Source organism: Nomascus leucogenys, chromosome 11, assembly GCF_006542625.1.
Source record: "Nomascus leucogenys isolate Asia chromosome 11, Asia_NLE_v1, whole genome shotgun sequence".
NCBI lineage: Eukaryota > Metazoa > Chordata > Mammalia > Primates > Hylobatidae > Nomascus > Nomascus leucogenys.
Window position 1 is genome coordinate 17,882,546 of NC_044391.1, and position 24,189 is coordinate 17,906,734.

General features: G+C 36.9%; 1 protein-coding gene across 3 annotated transcripts in view; it reads right to left on the reverse strand.

The window, feature by feature from the left end:
• The window catches only part of ABCB4 (ATP binding cassette subfamily B member 4), an 82,633-nt gene that overhangs the window by 45,639 nt on the left and 12,805 nt on the right, over positions 1-24,189 (reverse strand). For all 3 annotated transcript variants that reach the window (XM_030823072.1, XM_030823073.1, XM_030823071.1), the window contains exons 4-14: positions 24,026-24,176; positions 15,841-15,898; positions 14,232-14,423; positions 12,918-13,089; positions 11,284-11,408; positions 8,371-8,542; positions 6,200-6,313; positions 4,996-5,106; positions 4,652-4,777; positions 1,539-1,742; positions 1,011-1,181 (exon numbers count right to left, since the gene is read on the reverse strand). In XM_030823072.1, the coding sequence (XP_030678932.1) occupies positions 1,011-1,181; positions 1,539-1,742; positions 4,652-4,777; positions 4,996-5,106; positions 6,200-6,313; positions 8,371-8,542; positions 11,284-11,408; positions 12,918-13,089; positions 14,232-14,423; positions 15,841-15,898; positions 24,026-24,176 (1,596 nt within the window). The remainder of the gene's footprint in view (positions 1-1,010; positions 1,182-1,538; positions 1,743-4,651; positions 4,778-4,995; positions 5,107-6,199; positions 6,314-8,370; positions 8,543-11,283; positions 11,409-12,917; positions 13,090-14,231; positions 14,424-15,840; positions 15,899-24,025; positions 24,177-24,189) is intronic.

The window sequence follows — 24,189 nt, forward strand, 5'->3', positions numbered from 1 at the left end:
GAAGGATGGCTTGAGCCCAGGAGGTGGAGGCTGCAGGGAGCTGTGATCACACCACTGCACTCCACCCTGGGTGACAGAGCAAGACCCTGTCTTAAAAACAACAAAAAGAGTCAAGATATTAAGCTGATAAACTATGAGGCATTAATTAACTACTGTTTACAGCATAAAAAGGAGTTATGTTAACTTAGGATTCAGATATAAATTTTCCTGAGAAAATAAGGTTCGTGCAGCTTGTCTCTTAAATTGTAAGAGGTGGTTCAGATAGAATTCCTTAAGGAACTTGCACATGTTATTACTAAACTGTCTTAAATCAAATATATTTATGATATTTATGTGTTTGAAACTAATTTCTATGGTGTCATCTGACTCTGGTATTTACATTGTGTTGTTAATACAGATGACATCAGCATTACCCCCAAAAGTGTACCAAGATAAGGTCGTTCCTGTGACACTTCAGCTTAGTACAGATGCTAATGAGAGACTTAGAAATATCTGAGCTGGACAGATGAACTCAGCACCCTTAAAATGAATTGCTTATTTATATGCTTAGACAAGTACAGAGTTGAACTTTATTTCCAGAAAAGCACCTGGTCACCTACATGAATAGATAAAGATGATGTCACTGCCTACAAAATAGGGTGAGTATTTTGAATTAGTTTTAAGCTGGACCAGTGTCTGGGTAACCGGATTTAAAAATATATATATTTTAACGTGACTACTTTTGGTCAAAAGTAGTCTTGCAATAGCCCACGTGCAAGAAATAAACAAAGCTAAATGGCTTGTTGCACAGACCTGGATCTGGGCTTACTGCACCATGGTCAAAACAAGTCAGTACCCTTCACCTCTCTCTGAAGACAATGTAACCTGACAGAAAGGAGAAATCAATACAGCTCCATGTGGTAGCTTCATTTGCTATGTTTCTGTTTCTCAATCCAGACTCTGGAAGCATTGGCAAGAATTTTCAATAGGTTTCAATGTGGCGGTCCTTCAGCTGTTTAGGGTCTACTGACCTTATCCAGAGCTGCCTGTACCTCAGCTTCACTTTCTGTGTCCAATGCTGACGTGGCCTCATCCAGCAGGAGGATCTTGGGGTTGCGAACCAGGGCACGTGCAATAGCGATCCTCTGCTTCTGCCCACCACTCAGCTGGGCTCCTCTCTCTCCAACCAGGGTGTCAAATTTCTACCACAGAAAACATGGATCAGCTCTTGAAGTAAATTTAAAAAGGCCAGGAATTCTACAGAACTACATAAAGACAACATGGAGCTTTGTCTTAACTATTTTAATGTATCATAAAGTATGATAAGATAAATGAATTCTGAATTATAAAAAAACTGACACCTTCTGTATAAAATTTTATATTACTCATCTACCAGGCTATAATTCTTTAACCCCTAACTGAGTCATTCAGGGGACTTATCTAGCAAAGTTGGACAATCTTGCATCTCAAACATTATTAGCTAAACCTTTGAAGAACAAACTCAGTCCTATGAGGTGAAATTCTAATTTCAAGGACAACTACTTTATCAGAGCCTTTACCTGTGGTAATTTCATGATAAACTCATAGGCGTTGGCCTCTTTGACAGCTTTCTTTATCTCATCCATGGTTACATTTCCACGGCCATAACGAATATTTTCAGCAATTGTGGTGGAAAATAGCACCGGCTCCTGACTCACCACACCGATGATTTCCCTCAGATAGCTTACATTAAAGTTCCTAATGTCCTGCCCATCAATGTTAATCTGAAAGAAAGAAATATTTCCTATTAAGTATTTAACCATCTAATAGCTGAAGTATCAGGACCATTTATGAAAAACATCCTACCTAATATTTAACTTAGTTCAGTGTTTAGAAATAACAATTAGAAATAAACAGCAATATGCAAGAACAAAAATAAAAAGCTTATGCTCTCTCCTGATATTTATTTTCATATATACAGTTTTTTTCATGGAAGGATTATTTGCCATAAACTATTTTGGGTTTTATGTTTTTGGCATACCATTATTTTTATGTTCCAATATTAAATTTAAATAAAAATGTACACTTACCTTCCTGGTCTACATATAATTTTGATGGCATTATGGTGTTTTGCTTTTTTTTTTTTTTTTTTTTAAATGGACTCTTGCTCTGTCGCCCAGGCTGGAGTGCAGTGGCGCCATCTCCGCTCACTGCAAGCTCCACCTCCCGGGTTCACACCGTTCTCCTGCCTCAGCCTCACAAGTAGCTGGGACTACAGGCGCCCACCACCATGCCCAGCTAATTTTTTTGTATTTTTAGTAGAGACAGGGTTTCACCATGTTAGCCAGGATGATCTTGATCTCCTGACCTCGTGACCACCTGCCTTGGCCTCCCAAAGGGCTGGGATTACAGGATTACAGGCACGAGCCACTGCGCCCGGCCAATGTTTTGCTATTTTTTACATGCTTTAATTTACTTCATTTCCAATCCCTTAAATATTTGGCTTACTTCAATATTTATTGCAAGAGTAGAGAATTACTAAGTTGAAGATTATGGTTTATTTTTTCTCCCTTGACAACAATTGCTTACATGTACAATGACTGGATTTGCTGGGCATTTGTTGCTTGTTAATAAAAGGCTAAATAATTATCTTAAAACATTTTAATAACTTACAATGTCAACTGGAATATATAAATATATCTGTTTCATTGTAATTTACTAGCACTGGGTTTTATCATTTTAATCTGTTTTCTTCCAATTAATAGGTATGAGGTGATAGCTTATATCTGTTTTCATTTGTACATATTTATAAATAAAGTTGACCATTTCTTGAAACTTTTTACAAATCTGTATATATTCCAGAAAGTCGCATGTTCATAATGAGCAGGGTTGCCTTCATATATTCATATTAACTTCTCTAATAATAAATATAATACTTTTTCAATATATAATAAATCTTTTGCTCCAATTTATTACTTTATTTTCTTCCTTTTTTTAATTTAGAGACAGAGTTTCATTCTGTCACCCAGGCTTTGGAGGAGCATAGTGATGGAACCACTGGTGCAACAATAGCTCACTGCAGCCTTGAATTCCTGGGCTCAAGTGATCCTCCTGCCTCAGCCTCCCAAGTAGCTAGGACCATGGGTGCACACCACCAGGCCTGGCTATTTTAAAAAACATTTTGTAGAGACAGATTGTCATTAGTTGCCCAGGATGATCTCAAACTCCTGGCCTCAAGTGAACCTCCCACCTCAACCTCCCAAAGTGCTGAGATCACAAGCATTAGCCACCATGTCAGGCCTTTATTGCTTTCTTTCGTCATAGTTTTATTGGTTTTTATTGGAAAGAGGCTTAAGGAACAACTGAATTAATCAATTATACCACTGGACATTTTTTTATTATTATAGTGGTAAGAAAATGTTAAATCATGATGTTAACAGTGAATATCTCTGAGTTATAGAATTTCTGAAGATCTTTTTTTTCTGTTAACATATGCTTTCTTTAAAAATGTGGATTGTTTCAATAATAATTTAATTCTCAATGGTTGGTATTTTACCAGGTTCTTTTTAAAAAATAAAGAAAATATTTATACTTGAACCAACCCAGAGTTTACTTTAGTAAATGAGAATGGGCCTATGTTCCCCCATAGTAATATCAGATTTTTCCAATAATATTAATTTTATCAAATTAAATAAATAGTTCCATATATTGTAGAAAATTATATATTAATTCTGGAGATCTCTGTTCTGTCCCAATGCCTTTTTATGATTTTTGGTTTTGGCATGCCATTATTTTTACTTTTTACCTTATAATCTTCTGTTTTCACAATTATTTAATTATAATCCATTTTAATATCAGATAAACTCAATGCTCTAAAATTGGGACAACTGAGGAAGTTCTGAATATAGCTTGTGGACTTGTATTGCATTAATGTTAAATTTACTGATTTTTATCATTGTTTTATGGTTATCTAAGAGAATGTCCTTTTTAGGAATGTATTCTGAAGTATAAGGGTATACATAATGCACACACACACACACACACACACACACACGGAGAAAGAGAAGATGATAAAGCAAGTGGGTCAAAATATAAACAATCTAAATCTGGGTGAAGGATCTGTGAGTTCTCTAGTTACAATTTTCTGTAAATTCAAATTTATAACAAAACTTTTAAATGGCAAAAAACATACCCTAGGCTATTACTATCCCTGTGTTTCTAGAAGTTTCTCAAGAGACTAGTTTCTTAAGAGACCATCCCACTTTCCCCCTTAGATATTCCAAAGTTTAAGAAAACTCAACTGTCTTGGATGAATTTAATTGCTGTCCTAAAATATCTGGTGACCCTAATTGTCATCAATTGTTGCCAACAATTGCTATATGGAATATGTTTGACCAAACCCTAACTCATTGAAAGTAATCCTCTCAGTGGTATGTAGACTGCTTTGCAGTAATTTAATGTGTTATGAAAGCTTAGTCAGAACAGAGGAGAGCTTTGTCCAGCTTCCACAGCTTTTATGACTTTTATTTAATACATTTGTGAAACCAGCCCAAGGATGTGAAGGCATTAGCCATAGGCATTGCCATTTTGTAGGCTTTTTACCAAAACTGGATTCACACGCAAATTTGTTACTGAAAAACCAATTCCAAAGGGCCAATTTCCCACCCTGGAAAGCTTGGTTCTTCCCACTTACCATGCCCTCATCAGGGTCATAGAGCCTCTGTATCAGCTGGACCGTTGTGCTCTTCCCACAGCCACTGCTTCCAACCAGGGCCACCGTCTGCCCACTCTGCACCTTCAGGTTGAGGCCCTTCAAGATCTGTAAGGAAAATGAGAAAAAAGAACACACTTCACAACAAAGCCCTAAAATGGGAATAATTCAATTCAGTTTGAAATTTGAAAAAAAAGTATCAAATAAGGGAATATAACCCCCAAAGGAAAAGGCACATAAGTATTAAAATAATAGAGACTTTATTCTTTAAAATGATTCAACAATCAACCTCAGTTAGGAATTCCTATAAACATTACTTACAGTACCTTGACATTAGCTCGAGAAGGGTAAGAAAAGTGAACATCACTGAACTCCAAATTCCCTTTGATGCTGTCTGGTTTGTGTCCTCTTTCTGAAAAACTGTCAATTTTAGGATTCTAAATAAAACAAAATGTAATGACTATTCCATCATAGCACAAACAAGTTGCATTTTTAAGGAATATGATTCAGCAAATTCCAAAAATAGGACCTGGAATGTCACAATCCCCTTTACATAAGAAAAACCCAAGATGAAGATTGTGTGTATATGTATGCGTGCTGCTTAAAGAAATACTCCTTTTCAGAAAATAGTGTTTTCCTGAAAAGTACATAAGAGATATTCATCTCATTTCATACAATATTTCCCTTTAAGCTTTTGGCATATCCTCATAAATTTTCTAAATGGTCAGATAAGCATATTTATGCAAGTGCAATAACAAAAATATACTATAATTGATATATATTATAGCCAAGTATTTCAGCATTTAGTGAAAATTAGCTCATTCCTAAATAATAAATGTAATAGATTGAATTGAGAAGATTGAATGGTTGATTATAGCAGTTATTTAGGAATAATGTAAACTTTTAATACAATCAGAAACTGAGCAATTTTCTCATGACTTGGATCAATGAAAAAGGAAATGTTGCTTAGATTAAATGATCAAATTTCAGTTGTCTACTTTGCAATATTTGAATGCAGTGACTTACTTTTTTACATTAAAACTTTTTCTTTTTCACTGTAGTCAGTTTAAGTTATTTAATGTAGTTTATTTAAAATAATACCAAACATGCAGTGATAATTTTTTGGAGAGGGGCAACCCACAGCAAAATATACTGTCAATTTTGGTCCCACCGATAATCTATCTACCCTCCATCCTGTATAGAAATTATGATTCTCAGTCTGGCTACAATATGAAAGTGAAAAAGATAAAAACTAGGAAGAGAAACATCTTTGCTCTGCACTAGTGCAGATGTCCTTTTCCAAAATGAGATCAGTATTATTATATTATCTAAAGATACATTTAAAAAATATTAATAAGAGGTATTTTCTTTCATTTATTACTAAGAGGTCATTCATTTCATATAATTAAATGTCACTTTAGTCAGTACAACTTATTCAATGTAGTTGATTCAAAAATATGCAACCTAAAGCCAGATTTAATTATACAAGCTCAAAGACTTCTTTTGGCATTAAGATAATAAATGACTTACATTATCAATAATATCAAAGATCACATATGCTGCTCCTCTTGCATTGGCAAAAGCGTCAATACATGGGGCAGCCTGACCAACACTGAAAGCTCCAATTAGGATTGAAAAAAAAACCTGAGCAAAATAACATGAGGAAAAGTTTAAGTCACATTCTGGCATTCCTTATTATCTAAAATGTGATTTATATGTAACATACTACATAAAGGATTAAGTTTAGGTTTATCCTTTACTTTTTTTTCTCAGAAGAGCAACGTTTGCAAGGCTAATATAGCATTTTATTGCCTGAATGGGTCTATTTTCTCAAACTACCTGTTGTTCTCCTGAATATATACAGTTAAAAAGATTTTTCAAACCTATTTCATTGACTCACTCGCAAACGCCACCAGACAGAAACATTTTCAATCAGTATTATTATTCCATCCTATATGATTTTCTCTAACTATGCATGGAATTACATAGATGGTTCAATATAAAACACGGCAGATTTTGGCCCCATGTAATGCTCCTAAAAAGCACCATGTCGCATATATTTTTAAAGACTTTTAACATAAAAAGTAACAGTTTGCACATCATAAAACATAAAATCACTCCAGTGTGCACTGGTTAGCAATTCCTTTACACAGTTATTCTGTACTATAGCATACAACACTTAACACATTTCCCTTCACAGTATTTTTTCACTAGGAAAATGAATTGATATAAAGAAGTTCAGAATACAGCTTCAGGAATCCAGATTATTAGCATAATTTCACTGAGAAAAACATAAGTGAAGATAAATTATTTTTTTTCTCTCAGGGCATGGTAAAACTTCTACATATAATTTGGCTTTTCTCAAAACACAGCAATACTTCATGTGACCCATAACTCAAATATCAGTTAAATACCTATCCCCCATCTGCAATACAGATAAGGACCAGTAAGAAAGAAAAATAATGTTGACCAAAATAGATGCTATGAGGTTAATGCAATAGAGTCCCTGACCTTTATGCAGAGGGCTTTGCTTGGCTCCCTCTGGGGATAGCACTCTCAGCCCTATGGGATAGGTGTCATTATCCACATACTACAAATGAGGAAATTAAGGCCCGAGAGGACACATTCATCACCAAAGGTGAACAGTAGTCAGGATTCAACCTCCCTTCTTCATAAAACATCAATAGTAAATGAGGAAGTGAAGAAAGGGTGGCAAGCTTCCAAACTAACTGCCAGAGAGAAGATGGAAGTGAGAAAAATTAGACTCAGCATTAATGAGGGCTCACCAAGTCGAACACCCACGACCTCTCAATGAAGTCTGAAGATACCACTGCATAAAGCATTCTGAAAATACTCACTTTCATAATGACCCCAAGTCATCATCAAAGGGCCAAATTATGCTCAGTATCCTCACTTTAGCAAGATAGGGAAGTACAGATTTTAAAAGATTTCTATTTAAATAGTTACATATTGTTCTGAGTCTCTGACATGAAAAGATGGTCACAAAATATTGGTAGTTCATAAATGTGGTTACAAAAAGATATATATAGTATGATCCCAGTTTTGAAAGAAAATAATGTGTATATATATATATAGAAAATGACCTGGAAGATATATGCCAAAAATTATCATCAAGAGAATATAAATTATTAGATTATAAGTAATTTTAATTTTAAAAATTCTGTATCCTAATCCTTTGTAAAATTAGTATATATTCTTTTAACAATCATAAAATGAAGCTATCTTCATTTTGAGAAATAAGAAAAACTAACATAATATCTCTTCTTGTATTTCAGAGAGCTGATTGTTTTAAGTGATAGAAATGTAACATTCTCTGTGCAATGACCTATTCTATAATAATGATGCTTACTTTCTTATACAATAAAACTCAACGGCAGAGGGAGGATGGCTCCCATCTATATTTGTTTATTCCTAAATTCATCCCATTTTTATTTCCTTTTATACACTGTATATGTTTCACAAATGGTCTAACCACATGCTATTTTCTTATCCACACTCATAATTATGACTTGTATATTCTAGAAAGTCAGCTCTGCCCACTGGACAGTGGAAAGATTCACCAAAAACAAAAACCTATAATCATGTTCATCTTTCAAAAAGGAGGGATATCAAAGAAAAGAGAAGGTAGATGGAGAAATAAGATTTTCATATTCTTCATAAATGTTAGGAGAACTACTTACTGTCATTGCATTTCCAATAGTATATTCTTTTGATATGACTAGAGTGGATCCATACCAGAAGGCCAGTGCATATGATGCATATATTAACAGGAAGGCAATGCCCATGGAAATGTTTGCTGAAATAGCTTTTTTAATTCCAATCTCTTTGGCATTTTCTAAATGTTTCTGATACCTACCAGAAAAATGAGAGGGAAAACGTTATAATTAAGAATAACAATCCATAGTCTGAGTCACACTTGGCTCCTATATAGTTGGAGGTTTAAGTAACAAAGTCAGTCAAGGTAATGAACCCATGGTGAGACCCAGCTCTTTGGGAATTGAACTAATTCAGGATCAGCCAGGCCTAGAACAGATCCATGCCTTCTCTTTACTGGCCCGGTTCCATTTCCCTTCATCCCTTCCAAGCCAACCAACTTTCCTGTGGCTATTCCAGAATTGAGGGTTCACCCTGGGATATGGAAGAGCTTCTCCATCACCTTCACGGCAATATCACAAGTCAGGGTTAAGAGGGAATGAGAGAAACCAAGCCAAACCAGAATTGATTGTAAATGCCACTGGAACTCATAAACAGTTAGATTCTTAACCCTGGTCAATGTCTCTTCTCTGGAGAACAGAAAATCCTCCCTGTATTGTCCACTGGGTGAGGGATGAAAATTTTACGTGTTGTTGTACATAAACATAGGCTTCTCTCTTTGACTTTTTAAAAAATCAGGCTGACCTTCATCTGTCAAGCTAGATACAGGTTATAAGGTAGTCACTACTTATGGAATATGAGTTCTTATTCAATTTTTCCAGACTTTAGTTTCATCATATGAAAAATAGATTTAATAATGCCTAATTTGCAAGATAATTGTGAGGTTGGTAGATAATTGTAGAAAGCAGTACAGTAGCTGGTTCGTAGTTAGCAAGCCTGATCATTTCTCTTACTATTATATTAGTATGTTCAATTGTTATCTCTTCCTGAGTTTTGCTCATTCTATTACTATCATATCTTTGAATCATAATTCAAATGCATTATTACTGGCTGCTGGCATTTGATATAAAGTTTAAAATATCTAGAATGATTCTGGTAAATTACAGTATTTTTTTCATCAAGTTGACTCAAATCTACTTTTCCATACTAGACCCAGAGGGTATGTAAAATTTAATTTGGGCTCCCTGAAATTTAAAGAAAAATCCAACGGGTATGCAATGACACTTCGAGGGGAAAATATCACACAAATTAGGATATTTTTCTTTGTGACAAAAAAAAAACACAGGAACACCACTTTAAGTGTTGAACCAAATAAAACATGAGAATTCATTAGTCTTTTAAAAAACATATTCTGCCATCAGAAGGTTTGTCTTTTTTATTGCATAAAGCACCCAGGTCTTCAGGGTGCTTTCCTCTCGTTGGGGGCTGTGTTCATAGAGCACAGCTGCATCTCTGGGGGTAGCCAGCAGGCCACAGCCAGCGCTGTGATTTCTCCTGTGTGGCTGAGCCTCAAGGTGTGGCAAGAAGACTTGCGTCTGCCCAGTGTGACACACAGCTCCAGTGACAGCAGCGGACACACTGTAATTACCTTTGCTTAGGTGGCTCGCTTACCGGGACTAACGGAGTGGCACAGATTACACTGACATCCTGAGGTCCAAGTGAGGGTTAGTGTGGTCTGTGTGGACTATTGTGTACAGGAAGCAGCAGTGAGAGAGAAAAAAGGAAGAGGTTAGAGGACCAGAAACATGTTGGCTTTGAAGAGGGATTAAGGAAAAGAAAAGTAGAAAATTAAATGGGGGGAATAAGGGAAACTTTGTTTTTGATGCTAGAGAATTTCCAGAGAATTTTTATATCCAAGAGTTGTGAGTATCAAGAGTCCCATAGAATAGCCAAAGAAAATACTTTATATGGAATCATACTTCAACTATAGTAGGGGATATCGTTATTTAAATAAAACCCTAAGTAATTATTTTCATTTAAGTAGAGCAGAATGGCCTTTTTCATAGGTGTGTTCTTATCCCCAAACTCATTGAGATATACACGTTAAAGATGTATACACAGCTTTTCATATATCAATCATGCCTTGATAATTTTTTCAGAGAAGAGTTTGCAATATGCCTCCAGATACTGGTTAATTTTCCAAGCTTATCCTGGATCATTAAAGTTGAAAGCCAGAGGCCTGGGTGGGAAGTCCTGCCTCATTGTTATGGAGGACCCACAAGGCCCTACAAAGAATTCTGGGCTATAACTGGGAAGTCAATGTTTTCTCAGGTTTTTCTCTTATATATTCCACTTCATAGTCATTAAGGGAGTAAAATAAAATAAAAAATATTTTGATAAGTATTTTTAATATAATTATTTTCCTTTGTAACCCTACTTATTTTGGGGGGGGGTTACTTATTTATTTTTTGGTTTTTAAAAAATTTTTACTCTTTTTTTGAGACAGAGGCTCACTCTATCATCCAGGCTGGAGTTCAGCTCACTGCACCCTTGACATTCTGGGCTCAAGCGATTCTCCTGCCTCAGCCTCCTGAGTAGCTGGGACCACAGGTGCACACCACCACACCCAGCTTATTAAACAAAAAAATTGTAGAGCCAGGGTCTTACTACATTGCCTAGGCTGGTCTTAAACTCCTGGATTCCAGCTATCCTCCTGTCTTGGCTTCCCAAAGGGCTAGCATATTTTGGTTTTTGCATTTAAAAACAAGGGAGTCCATTTGTATTATCACATAGCCAAAAGAGTCCATGGAGCACAAAAGGTTAAGAACCTTGCTTTAGAGTCTGACATTCAACTATAGCCATCAGTAAAGGGTGCTTATAATTTATGGGAGAAGGGTTAATATTAGGAAAGGGAAGATAATAAACACATACCACAAAAGAAGAAGCAACAAAATGTAAAAACACATTCCTTAAACCAGTGGCTAAAGAACCTTCCTGACCTTTCCAGCTCTTTGTTCTGGCCCCCAAAAGCTATCACAGTCCTGATGGCCCCCAGAGCCTCTTCTGCCACGGCGCCTGCTTTTGCATAAGCAGCTAGTTCTTTGTCACTAAATGCCGAGAGTATCTGGACAGAAAAGAAACAGTGATCACTTTTGTATAGGGAGAAAAGTTTAAAGGCACTCTGGTCAACTCTTTAACTTACTTTTTCTTCCCAAACCCTCTCCTTTACCAAATATTAAAGTCGCGTAGCAAATGCCAGTGTTCTGGATCCAATGGCTGTGTCCACATCCCTCAAAGGCTATATCTGAACCACCCTGGTGATAGACTCCCCAAGAGTACTCAGGAAAAAAGAAAATCCACACATAATTCTCTAAATAGCATTCTTGGGAACACTGTCAAGTTCCACATCTACTGTTTTTCTCTGTTAGTTGTAAGGTAAAATAAAATAAAACTTTACTGCTTTGAAAGGATTTACCATTCTTTACTTTATTGTGACACAACTTTTTTTTTTTTTTTTTTGAGACAGAGTCTCACTCTGTTGCCCAGACTGGAGTGCAGTGGCACGATCGCGGCTCACTGTAACCTCCGCCTCCCAGTTTCAAGCGATTCTTCTGCCTCAGCCTCCCAAGTAGCTGGGACTACAAGTGCACACCACCATGCCTGGCTAATTCTTTGTATTTTTAGTAGAGACAAGGTTTCACTGTGTTAGCCAGGATGGTCTCAATCTCCTGACCTCGTGATCCACCCACTTTGGCCTTGTGTCACAATTTTTAATTACTATAAAAACAATACTTCCAGACCTCCTCATGGGCATTCTGCTAAATAATAAGATAGCCAAACAAGATGTTGCAGGAGAAAAGCAAAGAAAGAATCAAAACAAAAGAGATACAAGTAGTTCACTGTGTAAATAATCAACCCCAGAATGAACAAAAATTGCCAGTAAAATTTCTCAACTCTGAAGTGTTGGCTAAAGCAGAATACATTTTGTGTATTTTATTGCAAGGCAAAACTGGCAGAATGCCACTTAACCATCACAGGTAATGATTAAAATAAATAGAACAAATCCAAACTCTATTTAAAATTTTTATGTTCATGCAATAATTTGAGGGTAATTCCATAACCAAGGGTAATTGAAGTAAGAACTGTGAATTTTTTTTTTTTTTTGAGACGAAGTCTCACTCTGTCACCCAAGCTGGAGTGAAGTGGCATGATCTTGGCTCACTGCGACCTCCACCTCCTGGGTTCAGCGATTCTCCTGTCTCAGCCTCCTGAGTAGCTGGGATTACAGTCATGTGCCACCACGCAAGGCTAGTTTTTCTTATTTTTAGTAGAGACAGAGTTTTGCAATGTTGTCCAGGCTGGTCTCAAACTCCTGACCTCAAGTGATCTATGTACCTTGGCCTCCCAAAGAACTGGGATACAGGAATGAGTCACCACACCCAGCCTGTGACATTTTGAATTATGTTAAAAATTAATTTCCTTACTAAAGCATCATATTAATACCATGTTACTGGATGTAGTTTCAACTGACATTTAATGTAGACCTGCACAGGTACAAGTATGAGACTTCTGCATATTAAAGATTACTGTGTGCAGGGGTTAACACACATAAAAATGCCCAGCTTTCACATACCTTTGCCCAAATGGCTGCAGAGAGTCCCAGAATAGGGCTGATGGCCATTACCACAAGGGTGAGCTTCCATCCTCTGATGAATCCCACTATGAATCCTGCAAAAAACGTGGCTACTGCTTGAAAGAACATTCCAACCTTGTCACCAATTCCTTCACTGATTTTGGAGATGTCACTAAAAAAGATCACACCTAAGTGGTTACAGGCAGGAGGTTTCAATTAGAAAGATGAAGTAGACATCCAACAAACACATAGACAAGTAAAATTTGTTCACTGACTGCAAGCCTCTTTCAGAGTCTTAGCCTCTTGAATAACATCTTCCCCACCTAAACAACGCACAAAGGAAGAAATTCAGGATTAATCAATGCTTCTAATAAGTTAGTATCATTAAGTTGATACTATTAAATGAGTCATTCCTATGAGAGAAGCATTAACATTTTGAGCATACAAATCTATCTGTTTAAAAGCAAGAATTAAGAAGAACATTGCAACAATAATAAGCAACAGTAATAGGGAAGTATTACTGCATTTCTTCTTACAGGGAAGTAATAGGGAAGAGATCTTTGCTTCTACTCTTGTCCCTATTCTCAACCCAGTCTATTCTCAACACAGCAGCCAGTGGGATGCTTTGAAAATGCAAGTCTGACCATGTTACTCCTCACCTCAGAAACTTCCAACAGCTGCCATTTCACTGGGTGAAAGCTGAAGTCTTTGTGGAGGTTTACGAGGCCCTAAATGTCTTGCTCTTCCCTCTTTTTTTTTTTTTTTTTTTTTTGACTTATTTGCTCAGGATGCCCTTGCCAGAACTCCCAGTCAGGAAAGTTTATCATCTATCTCCCCCTACTGGAATGTAAGCACCAAAAGGACAGAGATCTGTGCTTTGTTCACTGATACATTATGAACACATAGAGTGGTACTTAGCACATGAAACACCCTCAAATATTTGTTGAATAAGTGAAGAGTCGACAATTACTAAAGCAAGTCTCTTTGTAAATTAATTCAATCATCTATTCATTCATTCAACCATCTTTACTGAGAGTCTAGAACCTGTCAGGTCCCGCAGTAGAAAGTTCCATAGAAATAAACAGGTATAAGATGTGAGTTCAGTCGTCAAATAAACCTACTGTGCACCTTGGGGGAAAGCCAACATGCAATGGCATAGGCTACAGATGCTGCTAGACATGGCTGCCAGATGATTGATTTCTAATATAGATCAGATGCTCAATCTAGTAACATTTTTCATTTAAAATCTTTCCTTGACATTTTCACACAGTAATTAATTTCTATATGAAAGTGTGACATTAACAATGTACCTACTCTGTTAGCCGCGTATTGAGTTCAGTGGTGTCGTTGATGTCAAACCATCCTATTTCCTGTCGTAGAATAGCATGAAAAAACTTTTGCCTAATTTTCCTGATCTGTCGACCAGCTGCCAAAGTCCAAAATGAAACTTGTATATAGGCAGCAACAAGAACTCCAGCACCCAATCCTGAGTAGTAATATGCATATCTGAAAAAAAAAGAGAAAGGCTCTATTAAATACCTTCTCTTTTCTTTTCTCTTTTCTTTTCTTCTTTTCTTTTCTTTTCTTTCCTTTTCTTTTCTTTGAGACTGAGTCTCACTCTGTCACCCAGGCTGGAGTGCAGTGGCACCATCTCAGCTCACTGCAACCTCCGCCTCCTGGATTCAAGTGATTCTCCTGCCTCAGCCTCCCAAGTAGCTGGGATTACAGGCATGCACCACCATACCTGGCTAATTTTTGTATTTTTAGTGGAGATGGGGTTTCACCATGTTGGCCAGGCTGGTCTTGAACTCCTGACCTCAGGTGATCTGCTCACCTCGGCCTCCCAAAGTGCTGGGATTACAGCATGAGCCACCGCCCCCACCATCTTTATTCATCTCTTTCAGGAGAAATTTTTAGAACTAGAAATTAATCAATTTACTAAACTGATAACAAAAACTATATAGGACATTATAACAAACAGACATTACATTTTTCTTTTTTTAAATTATAAAATGATGAGCTCCATGATGGCAAATCTATTTACTTGAACTGTTAGCCAAAGAAAATGGATAAATTTTTGTTGTTAACTGCAGAAAAGTTAACGATTTGTTTTTAACTGATATTGATAACTTGTGGATACAATTTAACTCCTCTTTCATAATTATATTCTAGACTTGTATATCTTATGGTACTGAAAAGTTCACTACTATTTACATATAGTAATAAGCAGATTGAACATGTGAAATCGCCCTTTCCATATTGGTTTTTCTGCATTCTTTATAAAAAGAACCAAAAAACTTTGTTCCTATTTGTCAGAATTTGAAATATTAAAAAAAAAGTTATAATAAAATGTCATGAATTCAAACGAATTTGGAATGAAGGTTTTACCAAATTAGTAGAAAGTTAGTATTTTTAAAAATAATAAGTACATATCAATACTTTCAAATTTTTATTATCTAATTTTACAAACTGCTTCCAGATAGACACCTTTCAGGCCTTTTAGCGTACAGACAGCACTCGTTACAATCAGCAACATTGCTATGCAGACATACAAACATCATGCTTACAGTCTTTAGAGATTTCTATTGAGAAACTAGAAGGAGGAGAAAATGCCATAAATGATATTATTGGATCAAATGACAAAATTGGAATATAGATGTTATATTAGATAAAAGTATTGAAATTTACTGAAGCCAATAGCTGTACCGTGATTATGTAAGAAAATATCCTTATTCTTAGGAGTCATACTGCAGTAAAGGGCCATGATGTGTGCATTTTACTTTAAATTGGGATTTGGGAGCAAAAATGATAACAATAGGTGAATCTGGGTAAAGAGTACACATTATTTGTATATTCTTATAACTGTAATTGGAAATTATATTCAAATGAAACTTTAAAAAAGTACACCATATATATGAGTTACCTAGTCATTTCTTCTTCCAGAATTTTGCCTGGATTTAGCAGCGACAATGAAAAGTTCACTAAATTAAAAAATAAAATAAAACATGTTAAAAGATCAAACTATTAATAGGCATTGCCAGGTTTTAAAAAATCTGTTAATAATTTAAATGTATGAAAGCTAGAAGATGCTGTTATAAAGTTTCTCTTTAAAAAACACTTTTCTTTGCACACTTAAGTGCATTCTTTTCACTTTACTCAAGTAAAGAGCCCAAGGGTTTAGGTACTGGACATTAAGGGCCAAGAAAGGGGAAGATAAACCCTCCCAGGTCTTTCCCCCCTCCTGGCGGTCTCAGCCTTTAGCAAAGCAGCCTTCTAAGGAGGCACAGAGGAGCCACTGAAGAGACAAGGAAGCCACAAAACACACAGAAGACAGAGGAGGGAATAAGAAATATTTAAAATAGAAAACACAGGATTTAAGAGGCATTTTTTTTTTGGTGGCTCAAAGCACTTTATAGATACTTCAATAAATTTTATTTTTATATCTGTGTATTTTTTCTTTACACGTCTCATATGACATAAGTAAGGGAAAGGCTAAGTTACATCCATCACAAAGGAGGAAAAACTAGACAGGGAAGATAACTTAGTTGCTCAAAGGCAGGTCAGTGATCACTGGCAATTGGTGAACATCCTGCATTCCACCTCTTGTTTACCAGCATTGCTGTATTCTAGTATTTTTGAAGCAGTATTAATTGGAAAGAAATCTATTGTCTATTAATTTGAGCTAATTTGATAAAATGTCAATGTATCTTTCCTGATTTTCATGTTTTAATAATAGCTAATGTTTATTGAGCATTTGTTAAATACCAGGCACTGCTCTGAATACTTTAGGTGTGTTAATTCATTTAATTATCTTATGAGGTGAGACTATTTTACAAACCCCATTTTATAGAAGAGGAAATGGAGGCACAGATAAATAAAGTAACTTACTCAATGTCATACAGCTAGTAAGTGGCAGAGCTGAAAGTCAGCCCAGGCAATTTGGCCTATGCTCGTAACACTATACTATACTGATTTATTCATGTGACAATGACTTATTTTTACTTTTTAGAAAACACAAATGAAAAAATAAGAAACAGCCTACCTCTACCGCATTCACAAAATAATAGGATAAAATATCACCACAGCATTGTTGAGAAAACACATCAGGGTACATATTTCTCATTTTCCACGGTCCTAGGAGAGAAATTGGTCTCTTTGTTCCTTTGCCATGTGTAAATAGCCCAGGGGTCATGTTTTCATGGTGCTGTGTATCCTCCTTATCTTTTTACAAAGAAAGATAAGGTCGAAACTTATTTAAAACTCAAACTACTGTCAGGATCAATTACCAGGCATCTGGCCCCAACTGCAGCATAATCTTTCCCCCAGGATTATAATTTCTACTGATGTTCACAGTGAAATTTCTGATTATTAATCTAGCTCTTTATAAGCTATCAGAACCCTGAAGATTCATACCCTATTTTACTTTTCATCTTGTCAGTTCATTTCTGTGTGTTCATTTCCATCCTGAAGTTTTAAATAAGGCAAATTGGAACAGTGTTTGGAACTAGAGGCAGGTAAGCTATTCTAAAGCTGTGGCATTTGTAAAAATCATTGTGGTTTATTTCCCTGAACTGAAAAATTGGGTGAAATCTTACATAAGTTTTTCCTCTCTTTCGACACCTACCTCAAACTTTTAAATTCTCTCAATAAGGATACTGATATGGTTTGGATGTTTGTTCCCTCCAAATCTCACGTTGAAACGTGATCCTCAGTGTTGGAGGTGGGGCCTGATGGGAGGTGTTTGGGTCAAGGGGACAGATCCCACATGAATGGCTTGGTGCCCTCCCTGAGATAATGAGCGAGTTCTCACTCAGTTCATGTGACAGCTGGTTGTTAAAAAGAGCCTGGCCTCTCCCTCCTGCTCCCTCTCTCTCCATGTGACCCATCTGCTCCCCATTCACCTTCCCTCATTGAGTAAAAGCTTCCTGAGGCTTCGCCAGAAGCCCCAAACAGATGTGGGTACCGTACTTTTACAGCCTGCCAAACCATGAGCCAAATAAACATATTTTCTTTATAAATTACCCAGTCTCAGGTATTCCTTCATAGCAACACAAAATGGACTAACACAGATACCAACTCAAACTGACTCTTCCTCCTAGGAAAGAATCTATGAGAGTTCCAGATTGGACCCGTTCATTTCTCAAGAGTCCCAAGAATGGAAATCTAGTGCTGGGTTAGTAACCCGAGGAGCCCCAGAGTCCCTGGGGAAAATCAGAGTTTCTGCTGCCTGGGACAAAGGTGAACTAAAGGTATGTTGGTGTGTTGCCTGAAAAGTCATGGCATGCTAGATCTGAAAAGAACCTAGTCCTGGTCTTGTCAGATGCTACCTATTCTGCTTCAGTCTCATAAATGATATCTACATGGTCATTTGGCTTGGTGGTTCTTAATGCTGTCTGTGCATTAGAATTACATGGGGAGCTTAAGAATTACAGATGTTCAGGCTCCACTCAAGCCCAATGCAGCCAGAATCTCTGGTTGAGTCCAGAGCATCACATTTTTATAAAGTGTCTCCTGCCAGGCCCGGTGGCTCACACCTGTAATTATAGCACTTTGGGAGGCTGAGGTGGGAGGATCACTTGAGGCCAGGAGTTTGAGAGCAGCCTGGGCAACGTGGTGAAACCCACCTTTACAAAAAGTTGGCCGGGCATGGTGGCAGGTGCCTGTAGTCCCAGCTACTCAGGAGGCTGAAGCAGGAGGATTACTCCAGCTCAAGGCTGGAGTGAGCTATGATCACTTCACTGTGCTCTAGCCTGGGCAACAGAGCAAGATCCTGTCTCAAAAAAGAAAAAGTACCCTGGTTGATTCTAATATGCCAGGATAGAGAACTTACACCCCAGTCCACCTGAATGCCTCCCATAGTAAGGAACTGGGGAACTCCTGAAGCTGCCTGTTCATTTTAGAGAGTACCTATATTAACTATCTATTTTACAGATGAAGAGACAGAGTGGGTTGTTTCATTTCCAAGTTCTTATAGCTAGTTTCTCCCAATATTTATTGATCATTTACTATGTTCCAGACACTTTACACAAATCATCTCACTTAATTCTATCAGTAAATTTATGCTTACCTTTCAAAGGTGAGAACAGTAAGGATTATAGAGGATAAGAGACTTGCTCATGGTCACACAGCTCATGGGTGAACGGTCTGAATAAGCAGTGTATACATTAAGGATTAGATAGGGAAACATAGTCTTCATTTTCGAGTCTCAAAGTAAATCAATGTCTGCCTTCCCTGATTCTGCCCAAGAGTTCTTTTTTTTTCAAAGGGGAAGAAAGAGAGGTATCCATCACCTCAAGCATCTCTCCCTTCTTTGTGATATACACACAATCCAATTATATTCTTTTAGTTATTTTTAAATGTTGCCTAGGACTTTTACCACATAGAACTATTCATCATAAAATAAAGAGCTGGTGTTTGCTCAGGCACCCTAGGCACTATGGACAGTTACGAAGATATCTTGGGGACTCAAAATGGCATTTTTCCCCTCAACCAAGAGGCAATGCAAGGACAATCAGGGTGCAGCTATTTCCCCGCAGAATTTTCTAGACTATTATAGTCACAGAGACAGCATAAAAGATATCAAGTCCTTGACACTCTGTGGAAAAACTGTTTTCTCCAACTCTGTCCTTAATGTTTTGGATGCAGAATGTTGTGTGCATAGTTTCTGCACAACTGACTCATTGTGAGGGAACAACCCTGTCATGGAGTGGCTTTATTCTGTTGACAAGGACGAGCTTTGCTCACAATAAGTCATTGTCAGACCCTCTTGTAATATAAACCTTTTTTTCTTCTAACATGCCTTTCTCATTTGGCTCCTATTAAGTCTGGTTGTCCAAGCATCCAACAATTCTAAAGAATAGACTAAGTAAATATCTCTATGAGATACGCTGGAACCTCAGCTAAGTACCTCACTCTAACTGTTCCCAATCCCCATGATTTTTGTTCAACTCTACAACACTCAACACATCAATAAGCAGTCTGGATTTAGAGTGAGTATCCTTTAAAGATTTCATTGTCTTCAAAGAGGTATGAGAATATTATTTTTACAAACGACCAAAGAGTGGATACTGGAAATTCATAACATTTGAGGAACTTCCCATTCTAAATAGTCCACAGCATCCAGTAAGCCTAATGAGAAACATGGCTACAGGAGTGTTTATAATTCGGAGGCTACCAAAACAAAGTTGGCAACTCTCGCGAGTTTATTTCTGCGTCAACCACAGTTCTGTAAGTGACTTGCTTGTGCCATTCCCCAGAGAGACCTTGAATTTGGCACCTCTCTGCCATGTCCAGCTTAAAGCCATTTGGTTTCATAATTAGGCACAAGTTAAAAAAAAAAATAAAAAAAAGCAAACTGCTCCAAATAAGAAAGTTAGGAATTATTCTGGTATTAGTAAAAACAAAAGAACTAATAAAATTGGTCCAAAAGAGAAATGATGTGTGATAAGTGAATTGCATTGCTTTAATCTGACTTTAAAAATTTTAATTGTGATAAAATACATTACATAAAGTTTGCCATGTTAACTATTTTTAAGTGTACAGTTCAGTACTGTTAAGTATATTCACACTGCTGTCCAGCCAACCTCCAGAACTTTTTCATCTTGCAAAATTGAAATTCTATACCCATTAAACCACAGCTCCCCACTGCTCCTCCCCACAACCCCTATTAACCACCATTCCACTTGCGTTCTTATGAATTTTACTCTAGATACCTCATAAAAGTGGAATCGAACAGTATTTATCTTTTTTTGAGTGGCTTATTTAATTTAGCGTCATGTCCTCAAGGTTCATCTATGACGTAGCATGTGTCAGAAGTTATTTCCCTTTAAAAGGCTGAATAATATTCCATTGTATGTATCTACTATATCTTATTTTTCCATTCATCTGTTAATCTGATTTTTTTTAACACTGTGTAGAAGCCATTTAAAAAAATTTTTTACTTTAAATTTATTTTTTCTTGGTAAAGGTGTATACGTCAACAGTTACAAGCGAGAACACGGGAAGACATCACACCCACCCATTTCCAAAGCCACTCACTTTCCCTCCCTAGAAGTAATCATCAGTTCCTCTACATTATTTCACAGATATTTTATGGACATACAAGTGCTTGGCTGGAAGGCTAATGTGAGTCGCCAAGAGATAATATCTGCGACACTTGAAAAGAGGTGCTAGACCATACATGAACAGATAAAGTTGGGTCTTATTCCACAAAAATATTCCATTGGTGCTCTAATAAATGGCGCTTTATGGTTTGAAAATCAGGAAATGTGAAACCCAAAGATAATTTCAAAGTAGGGGCAGTGGAGATATGCTGCTGACAATTCAGGAGTTGGAGAAGCATCTTTGTAGTTTCTTTGATTTTTTTTTCCAGATGAAATAAGATGGAAATCAAAGGCAGCTGGTATAAGTTTCTATACAGTCATTGTCCTACTACTAAAGGGATGGGTGAGAAACCCAGCTCCACATCTGGAACGTCAGACCACTTAATAGACCCTTGAGCATTAATGTGCATAAATGCATCTCTGCTTCACTGTGGGGAAGGAAAGGTCTTGCTAAAATACCATTGCTAATTCAGTGGGTCCAGGATGTGGCCTGGGAGTCTGCATTTCTTTTTTATTTTCTTTTTAAAATAATTTCAATTTTTATTTTAGATTCAGGGGGTATATGTGCAGGTCTGTTACATGGGGATACTGTGTGATGCTGAGGTTTGGGATATGAATGATCGTGTCACCCAGGTAGTGAGCATAGTACCTAGTATTTGGTTTTTCAACACTTGCTGCCCTCCCTCCCCTCCCTAGTAGATCTCAGTGTCTATTGTTCTCATCTTTATGTCAATGTGTTACCCAATGCTTAGCTCCCATTTATTAGTGAGAATATGCAGTATTTGGTTTTCTGTTCTTGTGTTAGTTTGCTTAGGATAATTGCCTCCAGCTGTATCCATGTTGCTGGAAAGGACAAAATTTTTTATTTATTTATTTATTTATTTATTTATTTTGAGACAAGGTCTTGCACTGTCACCCAGGCTGGAGTGCAGTGGCACCATCTCGGCTCACTACAACTTCCACCTCCTGGGTTCGAGCAATTCTCCAGCCTCAACTTCCCAAGTAGCTGGTGATTTTGTACTTTTTATAGGTGTGTAGTATTCCATAAAAAATAGATTTTTAACTGAGGTGTCTGAATATGGGCATCATCCTGCTCTATATGTATATAACATTAATATGTTGTAGATCTGTAGATTTTCTAGGAAAACAAATAGACAATAGAAAATTCCTACCTCTCCCATTTCTTTAAAGACTTTTTTTTTTTTCTTGAGACAGAGTTTTGCTCTTGTTGCCCAGGCTGGAGTGCAATGGCACGATCTCAGCCCACCGCAACCTCCACCTCCTGGGTTCAAGCGATTCGCCTGCCTCAGCCTCCAGAGTAGCTGGGATTGCAGGCATGAGCCACCATGCCTGGCTAATTTTGTATTTTTAGTAGAGATTGGGTTTCTCCACAATGGTCAGGCTGGTCTCGAACTCCCAAACTCAAAACTTAATTGCCGCCACCTTGGCCTCCCAAAGTGCTGGGATTACAGGTGTGAACCACCACACCCGGCCTCTTTAAAGACTTTTTAAACTATCTGTCCTACCACAACTTCACAGTGTTTATGTTAAAGTTTTGGTCACTAGTCACAAATAAGCAATCCATTTAAAACTTTCCCAAGCACTTTTTTTTCCTAATCATCTATATTGACACTATACTATATATGATAATGAGCATGGTTTGGATGGCAGAAAGACCAGCAGTGTAACTATGGACAAGTTATTTGCCCTCTCCAAGCCTTGGTTTTGTCATCTATCACAGAAGATAACATTACTTACTCTGTAGTATTGTTCTTGTGCGGGTAAAGTGGAATAATGTATGTAAAGTGCTCAGCATAGGACCTAGCACATAGTAAGCACAATGAAAAATCACCATTATTGTTATTTTTATTATGAAGAGGTTTTTTTCAGAAACAATATTACTTGAGAATAAATAAATAAACTTTTATAGGAGTTTGCTTTAAATATTCAAAGGATGCTTTTACTGGATTTTTAAAAGGCATTAATATTTATCAATATTTATGTAAACATATTCTGTTGTATTAATTAAACAATCCTATTCTTTTAGGAAATTATACATGAGGCCTACAATAGTAACTAAATATGTAGTTCTCAGTCAGTGAACACTGTAAATTCTTATTCAATGCTGTCTAAATGACAGAGTAATGTTTCTTACATGTCTTTGCTAAGAAAGCTGCCTTTCCCTTTACCAGTGTTTTGAAAATATTCTACCATCTGTGCAACAGTAAAGCTTCACTCAGTCTTCTCCAGCCCAGTGCCCACAAGGTCTCTTAGAGAAAAGAGGTTTCAGGCTTGGTAGAAAGCATGAAAATTTTCCTTTCTATGTTGAATTTGGTTACTGTGAAAATAACCATGTCTATTGGAATCCCATCCTAATGCTATTGTCAGGGCCTTTCGTATCGATAATATTAACTTATGGGACTCTTTTGGCTCTTCAGTAATTATAGTCCTTTGGGTGAATTCCAAGGGACATATTGAATCCATTCACTCTTTCGTGAAATGCCACCTCAAGTTCCAGTCAATCTGGTTGATCCAAAATGAGAGACAGAAAATGGGTATAATTTTTTTTAAGGTGAAGGGGAGAGAAGAAAAGAAAACCCAGAAACAGATCTACAAGCTAAACACAGCTAAGAAGTACTGCCATGTTTAACTGATGTGCTTTGAAACTCATCAGCAATTACTAACGGGATGGATACTGCATAGAGATACTCTCATTACATTTCCACTGTTCTCAAGTAGAGTGACTTCCTTACTTTATTTAGAAGCTTCCTGTGTATTTCCTTCACCTGTATTAAAAGTCAAACAACAATACACGTGTTTCTTTAAATTTAAATGGGTACTTGAACAATTTTCTGAGAATTTTACAACCCCTTCTATGATATCTGGAGTCAACCAGATATCCAAATCATTAAATAAGACGGTAATGAATAGCAAAATCAACTCCCAAACTTTTACCCAGTTAAAGAAATGCTGTGGATTTTTTTTAAAAGGTAAAGAAATGCTTACCTGGAAAGTAGAAGTCTCCTGCGGTATCAATAAATTTGTCAGTCATCTCTCCAAATACTATCATCATGAGGGGGAGACCTGATCCGTGAGCTATGGCCATGATGGTACCCAGCAACATAAACAATTTATCCTGCCAATCAGAGTATCGAAACTAAAAAAGGAAT